The following is a 23,237-nucleotide window of genomic DNA, read 5'->3' as shown; positions in this document are numbered from 1 at the left end:
TGAGTGTGTGATTGATTGTGAGTTATTGAGTGTGTGTGATGACGTTTGTTTGGTCAAGCGGTCAGGCAGATATAGGGATGGACGGCAGACAATATAACTGCAGACTCAGCTGGTGCAGTTGACTCCAGTCCTTTATTTCTCTCTACAGGAATCTCACTAGCACAAGGTAAAGTGAGTCTTCAGTATGTTGCTCTTATTTATACATGCATTCATGCATTAACGTGGGGATAAACTACTTACAATGCCTCACTATTTTAAAAAGAATTGAAATGCATCTCTCTTTTTTTTCCGCAAATGCAAAACAAGGCATATTGCATTATAAACATATTTTCTTGACTGTTTATACATTTGTTTTAAATACATGTAAGTTGTAAATATATGTTAAACTTTAAGTGAAAACTGGTGATATTCACATATATTCCAAGCATATCATGTCTAAATGTCTGTCTCCTCTCCCAGATGAAGCTGACATTTGCTCTCATCCTTGCACTCCAAGGTAAAAACTAGTTCTTAAAAATTGGATCTCTTTGTTAACTGGTGCACAACTGGACAAAAGAAAGATATTTTAGAACAGAAGGCCTGTTAATTTCGATTTGCTCATCAAAATTATGACCCTAATGGAAGTTTTAGGCAGATTTAATTCAAACAAGAAGTAAAATAAGTCACAAGTCTATTTGCATTTAGTATTGTATAAATGAATGACTGACATGCCATAATCGTGCAGACCTTTCTCTGGTCCAAACTCTGTTTTCACACATAATAACCAGAAATTCTTCAATGAATGTGGGTAAGCATGCTGTTTTAGGTGGGCACGGTGCTCTTTTATATCATTCTCAAGGTCTTTTCTTCCTCTTGTAGTGTCGGTGTGTGTCTGGGCACAGCAATGGCCCGAGCCTGACAAGGAGTTAGTTGAGAAATATGAGGGACTGAAGGCAGTTTTCTTTAAGAGGATTGTCACTGCTTGGGAAAAGGTCAAAGACTCAGCTCAGCCAATGCTAGAGAGCTCACCATCAGGAGGAAGAGCCCAGGAGATTTATGATGAACTTAAGAAAAGCCCAAGAATGGAAAGCGCCGTCAAAATTATCAGGTGAGGGCTGCCTCAAACTAGTCATATGGCTCTTACGGCATCATGTGAGGAAACTGTGAGTAAATCCATGTGTGCTTCTTCCAGCGGTCTGGTCAGTGAGATGGAGCCTGTGGTGGACAAAGCTCGCTTGGCTCTTCTCGGTGCTTATGGCCATTACCTCCGGCCCTACGTTGGCGAACACCTGGACAAAGCAATCACCAGCATCAAGCCAGTGCTGGATACCGTCCTGCCTCAAGGGGCTTAGAGTCCACTGCTCATCAAACACTGACTACTTCAAACAAGCAAACATGCAATTTCATTGCTTCAATAATAGATCCAAATCTGAAACTGTTTGTCCAGCTCAGTCAGCATGTCAGTACAGTGTATTTGCATGTATATACTGTATCTGTGTATTTGATACTGTTCTGCTTAGTGCAGAGAAAAAAATAACATCCGGTCATGTGATTTTGTGTGCCTCATAAAGAAACAAGACTCATTCGAAATAAAAAACCTCTGGAAAATGCAAACCCTGGTTTTGGATGTGATTAACTAATGTGTACTGTAGCACACAAATAAAACATAGGTATATTAATGTAAACATGGTGTATTTATTTAAACACCTGAAAGGTCAATTTTCACACATGTATTGAACACTTGTGTAATGACCACTGATAAGGTCCACTGTCCCGCTCTGACTTGAACATAATAATTAGACTCTAGAATAAATGTGTTATTCGACAGAAAGGAAATCAAATAATAGGCTAAAAAGCAACTACTGTATAATCGACTCATTCTGTCCATCACTGATAAAAATATATTTTCATACAATTTTCACCTTTAGCTTTTGGATTATAGAAATTTAGTGTCAACTAATAAAAATAATAATAATAATACAGTCATGCTCAAAAGTTTACATAGGCCTACATCTAGCAGAATCTGCAAAATGTTAATTTTAACAAAATAAGGGAGATCAAACAAAATGCATGTTATTTTTTATTTCGTACTGTCCTGATCAAGATATTTTACATACAGTCCACAAGACAAAAAATAGCTAAATTTATAAAAAATGACCCAGTTCAAAAATGTACATACCCTTGATTCTTAATAGTGTGTCGTTACCTGGATGATCCACGACTGTTTTTTGTTTGTTTTGTGATGGTTGTTATTGAGTCCCTTGTTTGTCCTGAGCAGTTAAACTGCCCAATGTTGTTCAGAAAAATCCTTCAGGTCCTGCAAATTCTTCAGGTTTCCAGGATCTTTTGCCTACTTTAACCCTTTCCAGCAGTGACTGTGTGATTTTGAGATCCATCTTTCCACACTGAGGACAATTGAGGGACTCAATTTCGCCCCGACGAAACTTGCCAATTCAAGAAATTAACGGAATGCATAGCTGATATAAAAATTTGGATGACTAGTAATGTCCTATTACTTAATTCTGAAAAAAACAGAGTTTCTAATGATTGGATCAAAAACCTCTGCACGTACTAACCTAGAATACTGTCCTAGAATACTGTCTAACAATTGATGGCTGCTCTGTCAAGTCATCGGTTAGGAACCTGGGTGTGCTCTTTGATACCAATCTTTCATTTGAAAGCCACGTTTCTAGCATCTGTAAAACTACATTCTTCCATCTTAAATTACGACATATGCTTTCAATGAAAAATGCGGAACAGTTAGTTCATGTGTTCATGACCTCAAGGCTAGATTATTGTAATGCTCTTATGGGTGGTTGCCCTGCACGCATAATAAACAAACTACAGCTAGTCCAAAACGCAGCAGCTAGAGTTCTTACTAGAACCAGGAAGTATGACCGAATTAGCCCGGTTCTGTCAACACTGCATTGGCTCCCTATTAAACATCTTATACATTTTAAAATATTGTTGATTACTTACAAAGTACTAAATGGTTTAGCTCACCAGTACTTGAGCGAGCTCTTAACGCATTATAGTCCTTCACGTCTATTGCGATCTCAAAACTCTGGCCAGTTGATAATACCTAGAATATCAAAATCGACTGCTGGCGGTAGATCATTTTGCTATTCAGCACCTAAACTCTGGAACAGTCTTCCTAACATTATCCGCGAAGCAGACACACTCTTGTCAGTTTAAATGTAGACTAAAAACACATCTCTTTAACCTGGCATACACATAGAACACTATACATTCCTATTATTCAAATCAGTTAAATGATTATTATGCTGCATAAATTTGGTCAGCCGGAAACGGGAACACTTTCTATAACACCCAATGTATCCGTTACATCATAAGAAGAATGGGGTAACACTTTATTTTACGGTGTCCGTGATACAGTGTAATTACTTAACCCTCTGGGGTCCTTCATTTCAGGGTCACACTCAGGGTCTTCGGGACCAAATGGTCCGGAAGGGTTTGATTCATATTTATTAAAAGAAAATCATATATATATTTTTTTTTACTTGTTTTTTATAAAAAAAATTCTTTTATTTTTTGGTGTTTTGAGAAAATTTTATGATTTATAATTAATATTTATGCAATAATTATGACAAATTTTTTCCCATTGAATATAATATAATTTTTTTATAAATATGTATTTTTTTAATTTTTTTTAAAAGCTGTATTTCATTTTAGAGTCAAGCCTAGGCCTCATGAAAACAATTTTTGAAATGAGATGGATGCCATCTGCTGGACACACTGAGCATTTTTATCACGCAATAGCACATTTTTACCACTAGTGGATTTACAGCTCTCTGTAGAAAGGGTTCAGAATTCTTGTGAGTTTTGCACATCTTTGACAATTTTTTTCAGGTTGTTGATTTTAAAATATAATAACAGATTCTCAAAGACTATTTTTGTCTTCTTTTTTGTTTGTTTGTTTGGTTTAAATGGTAATTTGAAGTGCCAGTTTTACTTTATAATACAGATTATTATAAATATATAATACAGTGTGTGTGTGTGTGTGTGTGTGTGTGTGTGTGTGTGTGTGTGTGTGTGTGTGTGTGTGTGTGTGTGTGTGTGTGTGTGTGTGTGTGTGTGTATGTGTGTGTGTCTGTTTTGCACTCTTGATGTTTTAGAGATTCACCCCTTCACTGTTGAGTCCTTTTTTCTGCATCCTGGCTGATTTGTAGATTGTATGCAAAAAAAAAAAACTCTGACAATTTCCCATTCATTTCCTATGGGGGTCATTTTTGACCAAAGAGCAGAAGTGTGACGACCACTTAGCATGCTTGGATCATGACCTCAATATTTCGGACCATTCCGATGAAGCTATGATTTTACACATTTTTTTATTTAAATTCTTCGGGTCCATTTGGTCCGAAGAACCCCAGAGGGTTAATTAATTACTTAGTAGTAGACATTGTAATAACATGTAACAAAATGTAATTAACATGTAACTAAGTTATGGAACAGCCTGTACTTACAGATTGTAATTACACTCATGTATTAGGCAGCTACTGTTACACATGTAACATGCTGAGTCAGTTACATACATGTTACCGACTTGGTACAATGTAACAAGTACTTAAATATGTTACTAAGGTAAAAAGCCTGCAGTTACACATGGTCATTTTGTACCTTCTAAAATAAAGTGTATCAAGGTTGTACTTAAGTGCACTTCATGTGTATCTACATACCTTATCCATCTGAATTAACCCTCTAGTTTACAGCTTAAATACATGCAGTAGCTTCTTAATTACATTCACAAATTTTACAAAATATTACACAGGGATAAGCTACGTAAAATAAAGTGAATCAAGATTGTACTTAAGTGTACTTCATGTGTATCTACAAGCCTTATCCATAAGTATACTTTATTTTGAATTAGGCCTAACTCCCTCGTTCACAGCTTAAATGCATGCGGTAGCTTCCTAATTACATTGCAATTACATAATATTACACAGGGATAAGCTACGTAAAATAAAGTGTATCAAGATTGTACTTAAGTAGACTACATGTGTATCTACAAACCTTATCCATATGTACTTTAGTTTGAATAAGGCCTAACTCCCTCGTTCACAGCTTAAATGCATGCGGTAGCTTCCTAATTACATTGCAATTACATAATATTACACAGGGATAAGCTATGTAAAATAAAGTGTATCAAGATTGTACTTAAGTGTACTACATGTGTATCTACAAACTTTATCCATATGTACTTTAGTTTGAATTAGGCCTAACTCCCTCATTCACAGCATAAATGCATGCGGTAGCTTCCTAATTACATTGCAATTACATAATATTACACAGGGATAAGCTACGTAAAATAAAGTGTATCAAGATTGTACTTAAGTGTACTTCATGTGTATCTACATACCTTATACACATGAAGTACACTTAAGTACAACCTTGATACACTATTTTAGAAGGTACAAATTGACCATGTGTAACTGCAGGCTTTTTTTCATAGTAACATATTTAAGTACTTGTTACATTGAGTAGTACAAAGTACTTTCTTATATAATTACATTGTACCAAGTCGGTAACACATATGTAACCGACTCGGCCTGTTACATATGTGTAACAGTAGCTGCCTACTACATGAGTGTAATTACAATCTGTAAGTACAGGCTGTTCCATAACTTAGTTACATGTTAATTACATTTTGTTACATGTTATTACAATGTCTACTACTAAGTAAGTAATTAAGTAATAACTCTGTATCACCGACACCGTAAAATAAAGTGTTACCGAAGAGTGGCATCTACGCTAATGTTAGTCTTTCTGCTTATTCCGAGGTTCACTGTAATCAGCTGGATCCAGGCCGTATCCAGATCAGATGGAGGACCTGCGCCTAGACATGACCACAACGCTTCCCTGAAGTGTCAGCAGAGATTGTGTCAACTAGACTCTCCCCTGTGAGGCCTCATCGCCACGACAGCCATCAGCACTGATCCTCGACAAACTCGTCTCATGCCGGCGTGACTCGGATCTTCAACCAGATGGAACAATATTCTGATTGTTCCAAACCAATCTGACTTCTGACCTATAATGCTGCCTGAATCATAACCATACTCTGTTCCTTCATTGGCCAGAGGAGAACTGGCCCCCTAAGGAGAACTGGCCCCCTAAGCCTGGGTTCTCCCAAGGTTTTTTTCTCCATTCTGCCACCTGATGGAGTTTTGGTTCCTTGCCACTGTCGCTTTTTTCCACCTTTGTTGCCACTGGCTTGGCTAGCTTAGTTGGGGACATTAAATTTAACATTTAATTTAATATTCAACTATAATATTGATCTGCCGGCATTGACACCATTATACAAGAACTTAACTGAGCTGAACGATGACATCACGGTTTACTGCAGAGCGGCTATATATATAATTCGAGTTTCCAACGAATTGGGATAACGCTAGGGAGACCAATTGCCTTCGAGTGAATTAAAACGAGCCAATAAATATTGGCATGCGGGATTTACATTCCGCGTCCCGCCTATCAATGCGGGTATAAAAGCGGAAGCGAACGCACATATCATTGCTTTTTAGCTTCGGAGCCGAACTAAGTGTCCTCTGAGTGATGAGCTTCAAGATTACATTTTTCTTCACGCTCAACGAGTCTGCTGTTTCCTTGAAGACCTCTCTGTGTTGGTGTGACGGCGCTTCAGCGATCTTCGCGATCTCCCGGTTGCCAGCTGTTGCTGCACGCGATCTGCCTTTTTCAAAAGAGCTGTTGTCACAGCTGGTAATCGGTTGAGTGCACGCAGCGGGCTTGCAGTTTCCCCGCTGTGTTGCCGCGTTGGATCCCTGTGTGCTTCAGCACAATAAAGAGAGCGTTTTTCTTTGAAAGAGCAACACGAGTGAAGTTTGCATCCTTTTCAGGATGATGTTTCACCCGTGTGTTTCTGGATGCGGTCAACTTCTGCCTCTGGCTGATGGTCACAATCGCTGTCTCACGTGCTTGGGCCTCGCGCACGCTGAGGCAGCGCTCGTGGATGAGTCATGTTCTCACTGCGGGAACATGACCGTCGCGGTGTTGAGACTAAGACTGCGATCCCTCACCAGAGGGGGAGTCCCTTTGGAGATTCCCCGATCTAGTTCTTCTTCTGGTTCACTCCAGAAGAAGGCTACTTCGGCTAATCCCACTGGTGGTTTGAGGGTTAAAGTGCGGAATGATCTGCCGGGTGAAAGACCCCCTCGAACATCCCACTCCTCTTCAGCCGTACCACTGGGGTCTTCGGAGGAGCGCGCTGGGTCATCACGTGTGGCTCCGGTCGTTTCCTTTGGGGCCCCTCCGGAGGACCAGATGTCGATTGCGGCATCGGAGGGAGATGAGTCGGGCTCTGGGAATGACGACTCGGCTGCGTTGCCCCCTTCGGGTGTGGTAACGTTATCCAAACCGGACCCGGAGATGACACTTATGCTCGCCCGGGCGGCCGAGAAGGTCGGGCTCGTGTGGAACCCTCCACCGCGTCCCGAGCCTTCCCGGCTCGATGATTGGTTTCTTGGAGCGGCCCGTGCTGGTCCTCAGCGCCCCGCTCCGGTGCCTTTCTTCCCGGAGGTGCATGAGGAGGTGACGAAGTCTTGGTCGAACCCCCTGGCGGCTAGACTGAGATTGACTCCCTCCTCCTCCCTCACCACCCTCGATGGCGGGGCAGCTTTGGGATACGAAGGCATCCCCCCAGTGGAGCACGCGGTGGCGATGCAGCTGTGTCCCACCTCCGCTTCCTCCTGGCGGGGTGACCCTTCGCTCCCCTCCCGCGCTTGTAGGTTCTCTTCCAGTCTGACTGGAAAGGCCTACACTGCGTGTGGAGAGGCTGCCTCTGCCCTGCATGCCATGGCACTCCTGCAGGTCCACCAGGCCCAGGCGCTCTGTGACATGCAAGAGGGTGGTACTGACCCAGGGGTGCTTCAAGAGCTGCGCACGGCGACGGACCTTGCCCTACGGGCGACGAAAGTCACCGCGCGTTCCCTGGGTTGGGCGATGTCCACTCTCGTGGTCCAGCAGCGACATCTCTGGCTTACCCTGTCGGATATGAAGGACTCGGACAAGAACAAGTTCCTTGCTTCTCCCATATCCCAGGGTGGCCTCTTCGGCGATGTGGTGGAGAACTTTGCCCAACAGTTTTCCGCTGCCTGGAAGCAGTCGGAGGTTATAAAGCACATCATGCCTCGGAAGCGGGCTATGGCTGCCCCGCCCCCGTCGGTCGCGCCTCCGGCTGCTCGTCGCCGAGGGCGCCCCTTCTGCCGCCGCCTCCGCCCCTGCTCAGCCCAAGCAGCAGCCAGCTAAGCGACAGGGTGCCGGCCGCAAGAAGGATGCCCACCCCGCTCAGGCCTCGACCAAACCCCCCGGCAAGAGGAGAGGTAAGCGACCCTGAGACGGGCCACCCAGAGGATGCGGTTTCTGCTCGTCAGGAGGGTGCCTCTGCACCTCTCCTTCCCCCGGAGGAGGGCCGGGTGGAGAATTTTCTTTTTCCTTTTGTTTCTGTTCAAATTCTCAAATTCCAAATAGGTACCCAAATTCTCAATAAAAGAGCAGTTTCCGTTTCCTCTGGGTCTCCCACGGTCGAGACTGGCAGTCAAGAACGACGCTCAATTGCCTCGTCACTCTCAGTCTCCTCCGTCCAAGAGGGCCAGAATGACAGTGTGCGCCGCCACGTTGCCTCGCCGCTCTCATTCCCCTCGCCCCAGCGCTCAGATGCCAGTGATGCCGCCTCGGCCTCGTCACTCTCGTCTGTCGTTGGGCAAGGAGGTGCGGAACCCAGGACTCGACGCCCCCCAGCCTCGCTCCTCGTTTCCCCTCCAAACTTCGCCTCGGGACAGTCAGCAGTCGAACGCCCCAGAGAAAGATGGGCCTTCCCTGGTGTTTGCCCCCCGGTGGAGGCAGGTAAGTGTTGCACCACACACACAGACCCCACCTTCGGCCGCAGCAATGGCTCCGAGGGCGGGTCCCTGCCTTCCACCTCGCTGCCCCTCCGCGGGTACGCCGGTGGTCCTAGTGGGCTCGTTGGTTCAGTCTGTCGAAGCCTGGCTAGCGCTTCCGAGACCGTCCAGGTGGCTCGTTCGCACCATCTAGTTCGGCTATGCAATTCAGTTTGCCCGCCGGCCTCCCAGGTACAGGGGTGTCCTCTTCACCCAAGTGTGGAGTGGCGACGCCCCTGTCCTGAGGAAAGAGATCGTTGCCCTGCTGGCGAAGGACGCGATCGAGCCGGTCCCTCCAGCCGAGATGAGGTCTGGGTTCTACAGCCCTTACTTCATTTTACCCAAGAAAAGCGGTGGGTTACGACCAATCCTGGATCTGCGTGTTTTGAATCGGGCCCTTCACAAGCTCCCGTTCAAGATGCTTACGCAGAAACGCATCTTCGAGTGCATCCGTCCCCAGGATTGGTTTGCAGCGATCGACCTGAAGGACGCGCACTTTCATGTCTCGATTCTGCCTCGACACAGACCGTTTCTTCGGTTTGCGTTCGAGGGTCGGGCATATCAGTACAAGGTCCTACCCTTCGGCTTGGCCCTGTCGCCCCGCGTCTTCACGAAAGTCGTGGAGGCGGCCATTGTTCCCTTGAGAGAACATGGCGTTCGCATTCTCAATTATCTCGACGACTGGCTGATAATAGCTCACTCGCGAGATCTGTTGTGCGATCACAGGGACCTGGTGCTCCGGCACCTCAGCCGGTTGGGACTTCAGGTCAACCGAGACAAGAGCAAACTCTGCCCCACGCAGAGGATCTCTTATCTCGGTATGGAGCTGGACTCGGTCAGTCAGACTGCGCGCCTCACCGAGGAGCGCGTCCAGTCAGTGCTCAACTGCCTCAGGTCTTTTCGAGGCAGGTCAGCGGTCCCACTGAAGCAATTTCAGAGGCTACTGGGGCATATGGCAGCCGCAGCCGCAGTAACGCCGCTCGGCCTGTTGCATATGAGACCGCTTCAGCGCTGGCTTCACGATCGAGTCCCGAGATGGGCGTGGCAGAACGGCACGTTCCGGGTCAACATTACCCCGCACTGTCGCCAAACCTTCAGTCCTTGGTCGGACCCTGCCTTTCTACGGGCCGGAGTGCCCTTAGTCCAGGTGTCCAGGCATGCTGTGGTTTTCACGGATGCCTCTGCCAACGGATGGGGGGCCACGTACAACGGGCATGCAGTCTCAGGTCTGTGGACGGGGCCTCAGCTGCATTGGCACATCAATTGCCTAGAGTTGCAAGCAGTACGCTTAGCCTTGTGCCGCCTCAAGGGGCTGCTTCTGCACAGGCATGTACTGGTCCGTACGGACAGCACTGCGACCGTGGCGTACATCAACCATCAAGGTGGTCTACGCTCCCGTCGTATGTCGCGACTCGCCCGCCATCTCCTCCTATGGAGTCAGAAGCATCTGAGGTCGCTTCGGGCCATTCATATCCCTGGTGTGCTCAACCGTGCAGCCAACGAGCTCTCACGGCAGCCGCCCCTTCCGAGAGAATGGCGACTCCATCCCCAGGTGTTTCAGCTGATATGGGGAATCTTCGGAGCCGCTCAGATAGATCTGTTTGCCTCTCCGGACACGACCCATTGCCAGTTGTTCTATTCCCTGACCGGAGGATCTCTCGGCACGGATGCACTGGTGCACAGCTGGCCCCAGGGCCTTCGCAAATATGCGTTTCCCCCAGTGAGCCTTCTCACACAGACACTGTGCAAAGTCAGGGAGGACGAGGAGCAGGTCTTGCTAGTTGCGCCGTACTGGCCCAACCGGACCTGGTTCCCGGAACTCATGCTCCTCGCGACAGCACCTCCCTGGCCCATCCCTCTGAGGAAGGACCTGCTTTCTCAGAGACGGGGCACTCTATGGCACCCGCGTCCAGACCTGTGGAGACTCCATGTCTGGTCCCTGGACGGGACGCGGAGGTTCTAGATGGCCTACCACAAGCTGTGGTAGACACCATCGCTTCCGCTAGAGCCCCCTCTACGAGGCGCCTCTATGCGTTGAAGTGGAACCTGTTCGTCGTTTGGTGCTCTTCCCGCCGGGAAGACCCCCGAACTTGCCCAATCAGTGTCGTGCTTTCCTTTTTACAAGACGGGTTGGAGCGAAGGCTGTCTCCCTCCACCCTCAAAGTATATGTGGCCGCAATAGCTGCCCATCATGATGTGATCGACGGGAAGTCGTTAGGGAAGCACGACCTGATCATCAGATTCCTTAAGGGTGCTAGGAGGTTAAATCCCCCTCGTAATTTGCACCCTGTACCCTCTTGGGACCGCCCTGGTGCTGAGAGCGCTTCAAAGGCCCCCATTTGAGCCCTTAAATTATATAGAGCTAAAAGTTTTGTCTGAAAAAACTGCTCTTCTATTGGCTCTAGCTTCCTTCAAGAGGGTCGGGGATCTGCAGGCTTTTTCGGTCGCCGAATCGTGCCTAGAGTTCGGACCTTTCTCACGTGGTTCTGAGACCCCGGTTCGGATATGTGCCCAAGGTTCCTACCACTCCATTTGTAGATCAGGTAGTGAACCTGCAAGCGCTGCCCGTGGAGGAGGCAGACCCAGCCCTGACTTTTCTCTGTCCCGTACGTGCACTACGTTGTTATATGGACAGAACGCAAAGCTTCATGACCTCAGAACAGCTCTTCGTCTGTTACGGAGGCCAGCAGAAGGGGAAGGCTGTCTCCAAGCAGAGGTTAGCCCACTGGCTAGTGGATGCTATCATCCGGGCTTATGAATCCCAGGACGTGCCTTGCCCACACAGGTTGACGGCTCACTCCACTACGAGTGTTGCTTCCTCCTGGGCGTTGGCACAAGGCGCCTCGCTGGCAGATATCTGCAGAGCTGCGGGCTGGGCGACACCTAACATGTTTGCCAGGTTTTATAGCTTACGTGTTGAACCGGTTTCCTCCCGTTTACTCGCTACGGCCAGTGGCGCGAGGGAGTAGGCTTGCTGCACCACTCCCGCCTTATGAGCCGGATCCGTGGGCTTTTTTGCTCCGTTGGTTCCCCAACAAATGGCTAACCTCGTGAGTTCCTCCATCACCCTCCGGCACCAGGCGAGGCGGATCGCCCGGCGCCAGGTCTATTACCTCTCATAAGAAGTTGTTAATTGACTGGGTGACCTTCACGGTGGTTTCTACGTGACCACTCTCCACGTTCCAGCTACCCTCCGGGCTAGCTCCATGTCTTCCCCTCGACAGATTCATTCTGTCGTCCTTGCTGAGTACGCTCCCACCCTACGGGCTGGGGCTACCTCAAGGACTCCCGTATGTTTCACTACCCTACGGGCTAGTACATGCGTGTATTCCAGTGCCTACCCTCGGGCAGGCCAGGGGCTCCGCAACGTTCCCTCCTACAGGTTGGGCACGTTTCCCCAGTGTTATCCAAGTCCACTGAGCGGGTCTTGCGGAACAGCAGTGTGATTTTTTCCTAGCTAGCTCCCGCCCTAAAGAAACTAAGAAACTGCTTGGCGGGTAGCTCAGCTGGGCGCTGGAAGGGGCTAGCACCATGGCGTTTTATTTGGGATCCCAATTCATTGGAAACTCCTCAGACGAGACGTAGGAGTTCCCATACGAAAGGGAACGTCTCGGTTACGTATGGTAACCCTCGTTCCCTGAGTAGGGAGCGGAGACGTCTCGTCCCCTCGCCATGTTTGCTGTACCTTCGCGGGGGACTGGACACCGTCCGGCTCCTCAGCGTAAAGCAATGGTATGTGCGTTCGCTTCCGCTTTTATACCCGCATTGATAGGCGGGACGCGGAATGCAAATCCCGCATGCCAATATTTATTGGCTCGTTTTAATTCACTCGAAGGCAATTGGTCTCCCTAGCGTGATCTCAATTCGTTGGAAACTCCTCCGACGAGACGTCTCCGTTCCCTACTCAGGGAACAAGGGTTACCATACGTAACCGAGACGTTTTTCATCTTAAAGTTTATGCAAGTAAAATTTATATATTTCGCTTGAAAACATTTCAGAGTAATATTGATGCTGTTTTGTTTTGATTTGTTTGAAAAATAATGTGTAGTTTTCTTGCATCACACTGGCTTTTGCTGTAGTTCTTGTAAAATTGTACATTTCAAAGAATTTTTTATTTTTTTAATCAATAATGATGGTGTAAATGTAGTAATAGCATGGTAAAAACATGGCAACATTCAAAACTTAAAACATTGGTTTTAGTTGAAAATATTACATTTTTATAAGCTTACCTTTTTGGGAATGCAACAGGTGTATACAGCTTTAAATGCATTACAGGGGGTTAAGGTGGCTACGATCTGACCAACTGAAGCGTTGCCTTTCTTTAATGTAATAATGCCCCCAAGTGTGCAACAAGAGTGTGTCAGTCAAAACTGAAGCTCCCAATGGTAACCCCCTGGTGAAGTTCATGACTTGGCATATTGCATAACATATGCATCCCCCCCCCACATAGAATTTCAACTATTTAATATTAGATGGGTTTTGGACATTTTCAAGCAACACAGAACACCTAATATCCCTCTAAGGAACAACAGTGTCACGGTTTAGGATTAAAGTTAGAAACCTCACTGTGATTTCTCACTTTTCATATCTTTCCATGGTGTTTAAGAATATCATAACATTTCCACAGCATGATATTATACAAACATGTTTGGGAGGAAATTGTTTTCACAAACTCGAAAACATCCCACCTTGATTCCAAATACAAACACACTTTTACACAAATAACCTGAAGTAGCCTTAACAGGCTGACGTGTCTATAGTGAAACAGACTTAGGACTTTATTTGGAAACATGTTGAAGTTCAATTACGCAAGACAAGAGCCTATGAGCATTTATCTGTCTGCTGGTGGATGGGGCACAGAATATAAAAGACGCTATCGTAGAGTATTATCATAATAAAAGAGCTCAGGTATGAGCTTTCCTTATTCTTAAATGTAGACTGATGATCAAAGTCAGCACGTTTGTATAATGTGATCAGTCAGTTTGTCTCTTTATGTGAAAAGCCATATCTTTTTAACAAGTAATCTCATTTTAGTCATTCTTATCTTACAACAAACCCCAGCAAAAAGCACAGCTACATAAACACACATACACACTCGCATAGCATTTATCTGAGACGGTTGCACTTTGGCACTTGGGTTATCAGGTCAATAAATCTGCAACCATATATATAAGATAGGCCAAAGAGTGTTTGCCTCTAACCCATCTGACACACTTTCCGCAGAAGAGAAACTGTGAGTACAGCCATATTTTCCCTCTTGTATTAATTAAAGGGCATTATAAAAATGTTCAGATAATAGGACAGATTTTATGATGCTTGACTGTTTAGCACCTATGAATCCATAAATCTGCTGAATTCCTATAATGCACATGACGCAAGTCTTTATAGAAGACTGTACGAGGAATATTTTTAAAAAAGCATGAAAAAGGTTAAGGTTTTAGGTTAAGTAAATGCTTTCTTACAAAAAAATAAGTAAGAGTAAAGTAAAATAAATGAAAATGAACTGTTTATATACTACTAAATCTGCCTTGTAATGTTCAGCAACACAAGACAATCTAGTGTAACAGAATATATATCGTTAGCCTCATAGCATAATTGCCTAAGTCATTTTGAGTTTTTTCTTGTTTTCCAAAGACATTGAAATATGACTTAGGCAATTATGCTATGAGGCTAACGATATGCTTTTTAGCTTATTGATGAGTTAATTGAGTTTGTCACAAGGGATAAAATACTGCCCCCTTGTGGTCATATTTTTATTTTCATTCTTGTGCTGTCATTATCTGACCAGTGCTTTACTGAATCCCTCAGACCTACCTAGCAATATGAACAAGCTTCTGGCGATCACAGTGCTCATTGCTTTCCTTGCTCTGGGTACGTACACACACTCATAAGCACACACACACAATTAGATTTTTATTATGTCCCCTTTGCGGCTGATAGTGTAAAGTGACAATGAAACATCGGCCAAACTTTCCCTCCCCCTGCAGGAGCGGAGAGCTTCCGTGTGCCCAGGCAGGCAGAGGAGGAGGAGAAGGGAACCATTGCCACTGTGGTGGACAGCCTGAAGTCTTACTACGACCAGAGCGTTGGCACTGCCAGCAGCTATGTAGAGAGCATCAAGGGCTACAAGCTGGAAGAGAAAGCCAAGTAAGTCCAATTTTATATGTTACCCTAGTCCGTACTCACAAACATTCCCTTTATCAACTCCTCTGGGCTTTTAGAGTTACATGGTCAATAAAGAGCTTTTAATGTTCACAACACCCTGACCATGATGACTCATTATTAATTTTGTTCTGACATTTTCTTTCCTCCCTCATCAAGAAACCTGTATGACGAGACAGTTCGTGCCGTCAGCACCTACGCCGGCATCTTCAACGACCAGGTGTACCACATTTTGTACCCTCAAGACAGCTCTTAAGTTCCATATATCAGACCTCAACACCGCTCCATCTGTTTCTGGTCCTGAGTCTGTCACTACGCTGGAATCACAATTACATGCATCCTGCAAGAAGACGGCACAGTCTGGGGTGAAAACATGACTTTTGAACTCTTATCTCCCAATGACCAGTTAGCTCTGCCCTGTCAACTTCAAAAGCACCCTGACACACATCAGTGGAAAAGTATGTGAAGTAAAATCAGGAATAAGGCTCAACCACGTCCTGTTTTTGGATGAAGATTAGAGATTCTACGCATGACTGTTACCTGGTCACCTCTAACATGCGTCTAGGTTAAAACAATCATCGACTGTTTCATTGTCTGTATAGATTAAATAAATCCTTGTATGATATCAACTTTAAGTGGTTCTGTGTCCATGAGCATTAACACATTGCAATAAAACTCCACATTTGTAGAAAAACAAGCCATTTTCTTTGCTTGTGGGCCTTTGCGTAAGTAATAGCAAACAGATCGAAAATATGAACACTCTAATTACCAATCATTTTGAAGCATAAGTGCTACAAAATGTGCAAGTTTACACACTGCCATGAAGAATAACTTGTAATTGGATTAATTTCCATGGCATCTGCAAATAGAAGTCTTTTTAGAGGGATCAAAGGATGCAACTGTTTACATTAGGCCTTATGGGAATGCAAACAATCTCTCCATCAGTTAAGTACAATTTGTCATGACTGATTAAGGAATTTCAATATAATGAGCTTTATAAATTAAATAACATTTTAGCAGCATAAGATGATCCTCTTCGTTTAACAATTCAAAGATGTAAATATTACACAAAATAAGTCCATCAGACATTGCTGAAACTGATATGCTATAACATATAATTATCATGCAACATTAGATTAACTTTTTTAACCATTAACTATGTTGGCAATGAAACAACACAACCTTCCTCAAGTCATATCTGTGGAAAAAAAGGTTCCAAGACTGAGAATTATTTTTATTTATTTACTTATGGTTACTTTACAGACTGTTCTGTCACATTTCATTTAAGATATTCAGTATATTAAATGATACAATAAAGCATGTCTATATACACTACTGTTCAAAAGTTTGGGGCTAGATTTTTTTAATATAATATTTTTGAGACTGTAAAAAATATTTTAGCAATTTAGTTATTTCAACTTATTTTTTTGTGTAGAGATAACTAGATTGTCCAGACAACAAGAAATTTTAAGTTTTCTTGTCCTCAACTTATCGAAATAAGTTAGTTAAATTAAAAAAAAAAACATGCAAAAAGATAACACAAAATAATGAGTTAAGTTTTTTTACAGTGTATTTAATCCACACCAAAGCTGCATTTGTTTGATCAAAAATACTGTAAAACAGTAATAATGTGAAATATTATCATTTGTTTTCTATTTTATTTTTAAAATGTAATTTATTCCTGTGAGGACAAAGCTGAATTTTAGCATCATTACTCCAGTGTATGGTGTCACATGATCCTTCAGAAACTATTCTAATATGCTGACTGTTGAATACAATTGTGCTACTTTAATATTTTTGTCGATAATCATTTCTACTTATCTGCATCATTACAATCATTTAGACTGATTTAAAGATGTAATACCTGCATAACACTACAATTGCATATCTGACCATAACCCGGTTGTGGTTTCAGGCAGAAGATTATCAGGGAATAACAACTTAAATTTCAGTCTGTTCTTAAAAGAGTTGGAATGTAGTGATTGAGTTCAATGATTTAGTCCTTTTTGGAGATTGACAGATGTGGTCATTATGATCACTGGTTCAAGAGCTGTTTAGAAAAAGAAAAAAGAAAAAAGTTTGGCACAACATGAGGAAGAGTAAGTAATGACAGTAATATTTCTTTATGCTTCACCCCATATGAACACTACAACCCAATAGTCATGCTCTCTATACAGACTGATTTTAGGTTTAAATATTTATAAATCGTCAGGTTTGCACAAACAGAGCTAGTAGCAGATAGAAAGGGGTCAGCCGTGGCACACAGCAGGCAGTGTACTTTGCTCCAGGGCAACAGCTGAATTCAGACGAAAAGCTTTCTGAAAGGAATTCAGAACAACAACCTTGTTTAATCACCTGCCACATCGAAAATAGAATAAACTATCATCTATTCTTTCTACTGAGAATTGATTAATTTCAGATCCCCATTTACAATTATAATGTCAAAATACAAGCGGGGTATTGATCTAATTCTGTTGATAATATTCCTAAATCTGCATGTTATATAATATTGTAAACTGTTTATAGACTCAAGTGAGTTTTACACGTAATGTGAAATTCATTGACTAAGCCTGATAAGAAAAACAAACGTGAATGTACTCTGATAATATTGTGCAACAGTGACAAGAATCAATTATTAACTGATGTTACTTACCATCTTGTTGGCAAAACTATCGCCTGGCCTTCACATAGCATAAAAAAGGGTGAAACGGCAGCAAAAAGTTAACGATGATGTCGATTTGCACTATTTAATCATCTCTTTTGACATGTTATTTATTTATTTATTTATTCATTCATTATTTATATGTATTCAGGTTACAAATGGCTGGTTAAGATAATAAATCAATACTGGGGCTTCCCTATTAAAAAAAAAATATATATGGCACATTAACTTTTAAAATAGATTTATTTTTCTTAGCATTCACAATTAGAGCGTGGAATATAGAAATATGGCAAATACAAGTAGTGAACACACACCCATTGGGTTTTCATGTTTTATGTTTTGGGTTTTCACTTTTCGCCCTTAGGATTTACCAGGACAGGCAGACAGACAGACACACACAAACATTTACTTATGGGGGGCATTAGATAGACTTTTATTGTTTTTATACAGTTATAAATACCATAACCTAACCTATTCCCAAACACTAGAAAACTTTTTTGCATTTGTATAATTTTAAGAAAAAGTTTACGTTATTATTGTTTCCAAATGTGAAAACTCCCAAGGTGCTTATGTCAGATTTACTTTACTTTTGGGTACAAATTTGCCCCCAAAATATGGTTAAGCGCACACGCACGCAAGCACGCACGCGCACACACACACACAAGCCCATGTAACACTAACCTAACCTCACATTCTGTCCAGATGGTGAAACTGTTTGATGACTGCTCTGAATTCTAGACCTCAGGTCACAGTGATGAATTAGGAAACACTGATTCGATCATCATCCCCTCAGGATTCACACAGGTGCTCAAGTACAATAGTGAAGACACGGACTAATTTTTGACAACCACAGTGTCCGATTATTTACTCTTATTTTTGAACTGTATATTAAAGAGGGCATTTTCACGACACCGTTTTCAACTAAAAACGTATGCGTTTTGGCCATTAACGTTTTTTAAAGTACACGTTTTTGAAAATTATCCCGTTATTGTCTCCGTGTAAACTACAAAAATACACATTTGTGAAAACGGTGACGTCATGCACATACGTATTACGTGTTCAGTCAACAGACCCTAGAAGTATAGACATGTCTTACTAAGATGTGATTATAGTGAATAGTTTATACTTTTTATTTATACAGAAATGGACCATGTTGAACATAATAGACAGTTTATGTTTTGTTTTCAGACAGTTTAATATAACTTTCAAAAAACAAACTTACAAACGTTACTGTCACATCAACAGCAGCTGTCACAGTTGCTAGGCGACAAGAACAGTCCTCCGTAGGCTAGAGACAGTCCCATTTAACAACGCCAGTCCGAGCTTCGAAGGATGCAGCCTTTGAATCGGCATATAGCCAAAGTGATCAAAGAGGGCGTTGGGTGACAGATATTTAAGAAATCGCCCACCACTGGCTCACTCCCTTCATAACAAGTATTTTTTGTCATTTAAAAAAAAAAAAAAAAAATTCAGTCTTTACCTTTACATTTTCCATCTCCATGAAGAAAACCGCTTATAAATCATACACAAAAAAAAAATTCTTGAAAACATAAAAATGCAGAAAATTCTGTGAGGGTTGTGTTTAACGGTATGGTTATTATGGAATTATAGAATATATACAGTTTGTACAGAATAAAAATCATTATGTATAAGTCTCCCTTAAAACATGGAAACCCAACACTGTCATATGTAAGGAAGCAGTTATGTATATGTGTCCTGTGAGAGTACAGATGATACATCTGTGTGTATGTTTATGTCCGACAGACTTTAACAAAAACACAAGCTAAAGTCAATATAGGCCTAAACATACTGCAAATTAAGCAAATTTAGCAAATTAAGTCTTATATTTAGTTACACTAATTTATCATATTTTTCAATTCCAATAAGCTACATTTCAGATGGGTGTTGCCTTGTGAGAACTGAATCTTACAGATCTCCTCTCTTCCTCCCTTCTCTGTCTTTACCAATCTCTCCATCACTCTATTTCTCTGAGAATCTGAGATTCTCTGTGGCTCTATGTGGTCGTATAAATAAACTTGTTCTCCTTGCAGACAGCACCTGAAAAAATATATAAATAATAACCAGAAAAATCAAACAATAAAGTTATGCTAATGTGTCCTTTCTTTAATGGGTTCTTTATCTGGAGGAGTGTCTCCAGGCTAATTTTCTGCTCTCAGGTGTTGAGCGAGTGTTTTACATTTCTCTGTTTTTCCATTGATGTGCAGTCCACTGGGATACCTCAGGTTTTCTATTCTTCATGCCTAATTCACTTTGATAAAAGCCATTAATGCTGCATGAGACACACACACCGAGAGAGAGAGAGAGAGAGAGAGAGAGAGAGAGAGAGAGAGAGAGAGAGAGAGAGAGAGAGAGAGAGAGAGAGAGAGAGAGAGAGAGAGAGAGATTCTTGATATTGAAAAAAGTTTGCCCAGTGTTACTGTTAATTACATGACCAACGCATGTTAAATCTGTGCTGTTTCCTTTATTGGCACTAGATGGCAGAAGATGTATATTATTATTTTATGACTTCAAGGCCTCCCATTATCTTTTTTAGGTCTAGTTCACATTTCAAATATTCTAGTTTTCCAAGACTGTGGAAACCCTGGTTTTTCAAAGAAAAAGAAAAAAAGGAAAGGAAAAAAGGCTGTTGAGGAGTGCATTACAATAAGAAATATGTTCCTTTTTAGCTGTTTTACCTCGTTTTAAAACTTGTTTTGTCTTCTTTTAAATCCTTTTAGGTCATCTTGAGGTCTCCTTTGATGTTTGCCGAGGCCCCTATAGTGGGCCCCGACACCCTTGTTGAGAAACACTGGTCTATAATAGCCTACCTCTGTCAGCATTCATGTTCATAATAAATTAATAATATTTAATAAATGTAGTAAATAACAAAAAAAAAATGTTTATTTATATTAAAATAATTAAACAAAATGATCACTGGTTAAACATCTAATATAATATAATGAAATATATTTTGCTTGAAAAAATATATTTAGTCAGAGCATTTGGCTACTACTGAAAGGCAGTCAATGGAGAAAGAGGCTTTTTGGCAAAACTTGAAAACGGATTCATCAAACAGTGAGAGAGAAAAAGAGAATGAAAACCAAATGTTTCAAAATCTTCTTATTTTAGGAGTGTTAGTTATATTCACGCACGTCTCCCTTGTGCTCGCTCGCTCGCACTCTCTCGCTCACACACACACACACACACACACACACACACACACACACACACACACACACACACACACATACACACACACACACACACACACAATTAAGTGACAGCTGTGTCCATTAATACCTCTACCAAAACTGGAGTCACTCCACCATCTGTTTTTCCTCCACTGTCATCTATCTCTCTTGTTTTCTTTCTCTCGCTACCTCATTCTTCTCCACCCATCCCAACAGATCCCTCTTGGCCTACTCCATCCTTTCCTCTTATCTGTCTTTCAATAGGTGCGTCTGTTTCAGCAGTCAAATACACTGCAAATAACTATTGTCTTTTATTTCTTTTTAAAGTATTATTAAAGCAACAACAATGAACCAATTTTCAATAACAAACAATAAGCTTAAAAATAACCTTAGTATTTTTTTTTTTATAAATTAAGTTTTATTTATTTATTTAAAAAATGTAGTAATACTTCAAATAAACCCCCCAAAAATTACCCCTTTCTTTTTTTCCATTGTTGTAATCCACCTGCATAACATCTGTCATTTATTCTCATTTACACAAACCAGTGCACTTGTTTTTTAAACACTCCAGTTATTGAACAATCTCTCACACATTAAATGAAATTCCTCTCTGTTTATATGAATTTCAAGCTACAATAGAGATGGAAAGCAGACTTATTACTGTACCAGGACACACATTCCCCTGCAAGTGATGGGCATCATTCAACAGACCCCACACACTGCATGCTTTCTACTCCTCCTTTTCCATTTATCTATCTCATGTGTCTGGTCTTTAACAATAAACTGAAGCACATTAGCAACATATTTCTAAAGAGAACTACTTTTCATGTAGAGCAAATGCTTCTGCAGTATAAATGGTTTTTTTCTTTCTATTTGTCTTTGTCATCTCAAACTAAAGGAGTGTAAATACTCTCCATAAAACATTCTTCTGTATCTCAGTAAGTGCTTTTTCCATCTCATTTTACCTTCTCCTCATCTGTTCTCTTCTCATTTCCCCTAAATCAGCAACAACATTGTATTTGGATTCCATTTCTGTCTAATTACACGTGCCATTCAGCATGTTAAAGGTTGCAACAGACTACAGTGTAAATGGTGCTGGATTCTGTCGCCCTCTTTTGCATAGCAGATAGATAGACTGTCTAGTCTACATACCTCTGTTTATGTGGCTGTGTAAACTCTCTGTGGTCATTTGCCCCATACCACCCCTCCTTCCTCCATTGTTTCCCTAGGCCGCTAAGTGAGTGCTGATTCTCTGTTCTAATGGTTTCATTGAAGGGCTTTTAATACAGACTGAGTGATCTAGAGTCTTCAACAGCCACCATATTGATCTCAAGTGTGTTGAGCTAAAAGGACACCCGTGTTTCATAATAACATTCATTCAACCTCAAGGTTTACCAACATAATAATATGTTTGTGATAAGTGGATAATGCATCACGCTCGTTTGTCTGTTATGCTAATAATACACACACTGAAATGGCTTTTTGTTTTTGCTAAAAGTTCATTGGCTAAATTATCTACCTTTCTGAATATTTCAGAATAGCCTACAGCACCATTTGCGAGTGAGATATTTTAATACAACGGTTAAAGTAAACGTAATTAAGATTAAACTTTAAAGTAATTAACTAGTAACTTACACTTCAGAGTCTCAGACAGAACTTGGTGGCCAGTTCGTTATTTCTTCTCCGCTAACGAAAATAGTTATTAATCACTCGGCTGTATTCCACTCTGAATTTTCCATTTCCCACATGGAGCGCGATGTTAAAAAAAAAAAAAAAAAAAACGCTCACATCTCCGATTCCGCCCGCGAAGAAAAAAAAAAGATAATATGGCCACGCCCTTACAGGGTTGTTTTTAACTGTTAAACTCGTTTTTGTTCATTGAAATAAACATAAATATTAAATAAATTAAAACATAAATAATTTAAATAAAATAAAACATAAATATTAGATGAAAGGCGTTGCAACTAACTGAAATAATTTAAGCCTATAAAGTAGCTACTAAAATTAGCTACTAAAACTGAAAGCAAAATAGTTTTTTTTTAAATTACAAAAACACATAACAATTGTAAGATGAAAATATGTAAAATAAAAGCTAATTCAAAATATTAATAAATACTATTATATATAATACTAAAATAACACTGACTCCGAGAACACAATTAGCAGACAAGACTGCATTTTTTAAGATAAATAATAATAAAAAATAAAAACGGTTAATACATAGCCTATTACAAACACTTATTTTGTCAGATTAAACCAAAAATGTATCAAAATATATTTTGTGATAACTTAATATTTACATATGGCCCAATTATGATTATTTTTGTCAGA

General features: G+C 41.7%; 2 protein-coding genes across 2 annotated transcripts; both read left to right on the top strand.

The window, feature by feature from the left end:
* Window positions 1–90: 90 nt before the first annotated feature.
* Window positions 91–1,516, top strand: apoa2 (apolipoprotein A-II). The gene is made up of 4 exons (XM_056267635.1): window positions 91–166; window positions 460–496; window positions 859–1,087; window positions 1,172–1,516. Exons 2-4 carry the CDS (start codon window positions 460–462, stop codon window positions 1,329–1,331), a joined length of 426 nt encoding a protein of 141 aa, XP_056123610.1. The 5' UTR covers window positions 91–166; the 3' UTR covers window positions 1,332–1,516.
* Window positions 1,517–14,081: 12,565 nt separating this feature from the next.
* apoc2 (apolipoprotein C-II) lies at window positions 14,082–15,682 on the top strand. The gene is made up of 4 exons (XM_056267646.1): window positions 14,082–14,124; window positions 14,700–14,762; window positions 14,879–15,038; window positions 15,213–15,682. The coding sequence occupies exons 2-4, from the start codon at window positions 14,714–14,716 to the stop codon at window positions 15,307–15,309; spliced, it is 306 nt and encodes a 101-aa protein (XP_056123621.1). The 5' UTR covers window positions 14,082–14,124; window positions 14,700–14,713; the 3' UTR covers window positions 15,310–15,682.
* Window positions 15,683–23,237: the final 7,555 nt, after the last annotated feature.

This window comes from Rhinichthys klamathensis, unplaced genomic scaffold (assembly GCF_029890125.1).
Source record: "Rhinichthys klamathensis goyatoka isolate OS25496 unplaced genomic scaffold, OSU_Roscu_1.1 h1tg000262l_1, whole genome shotgun sequence".
NCBI lineage: Eukaryota > Metazoa > Chordata > Actinopteri > Cypriniformes > Leuciscidae > Rhinichthys > Rhinichthys klamathensis.
The sequence above is the reverse complement of the archived record's forward strand: the minus strand, read 5'-3'. Positions and strand labels throughout refer to the sequence as shown.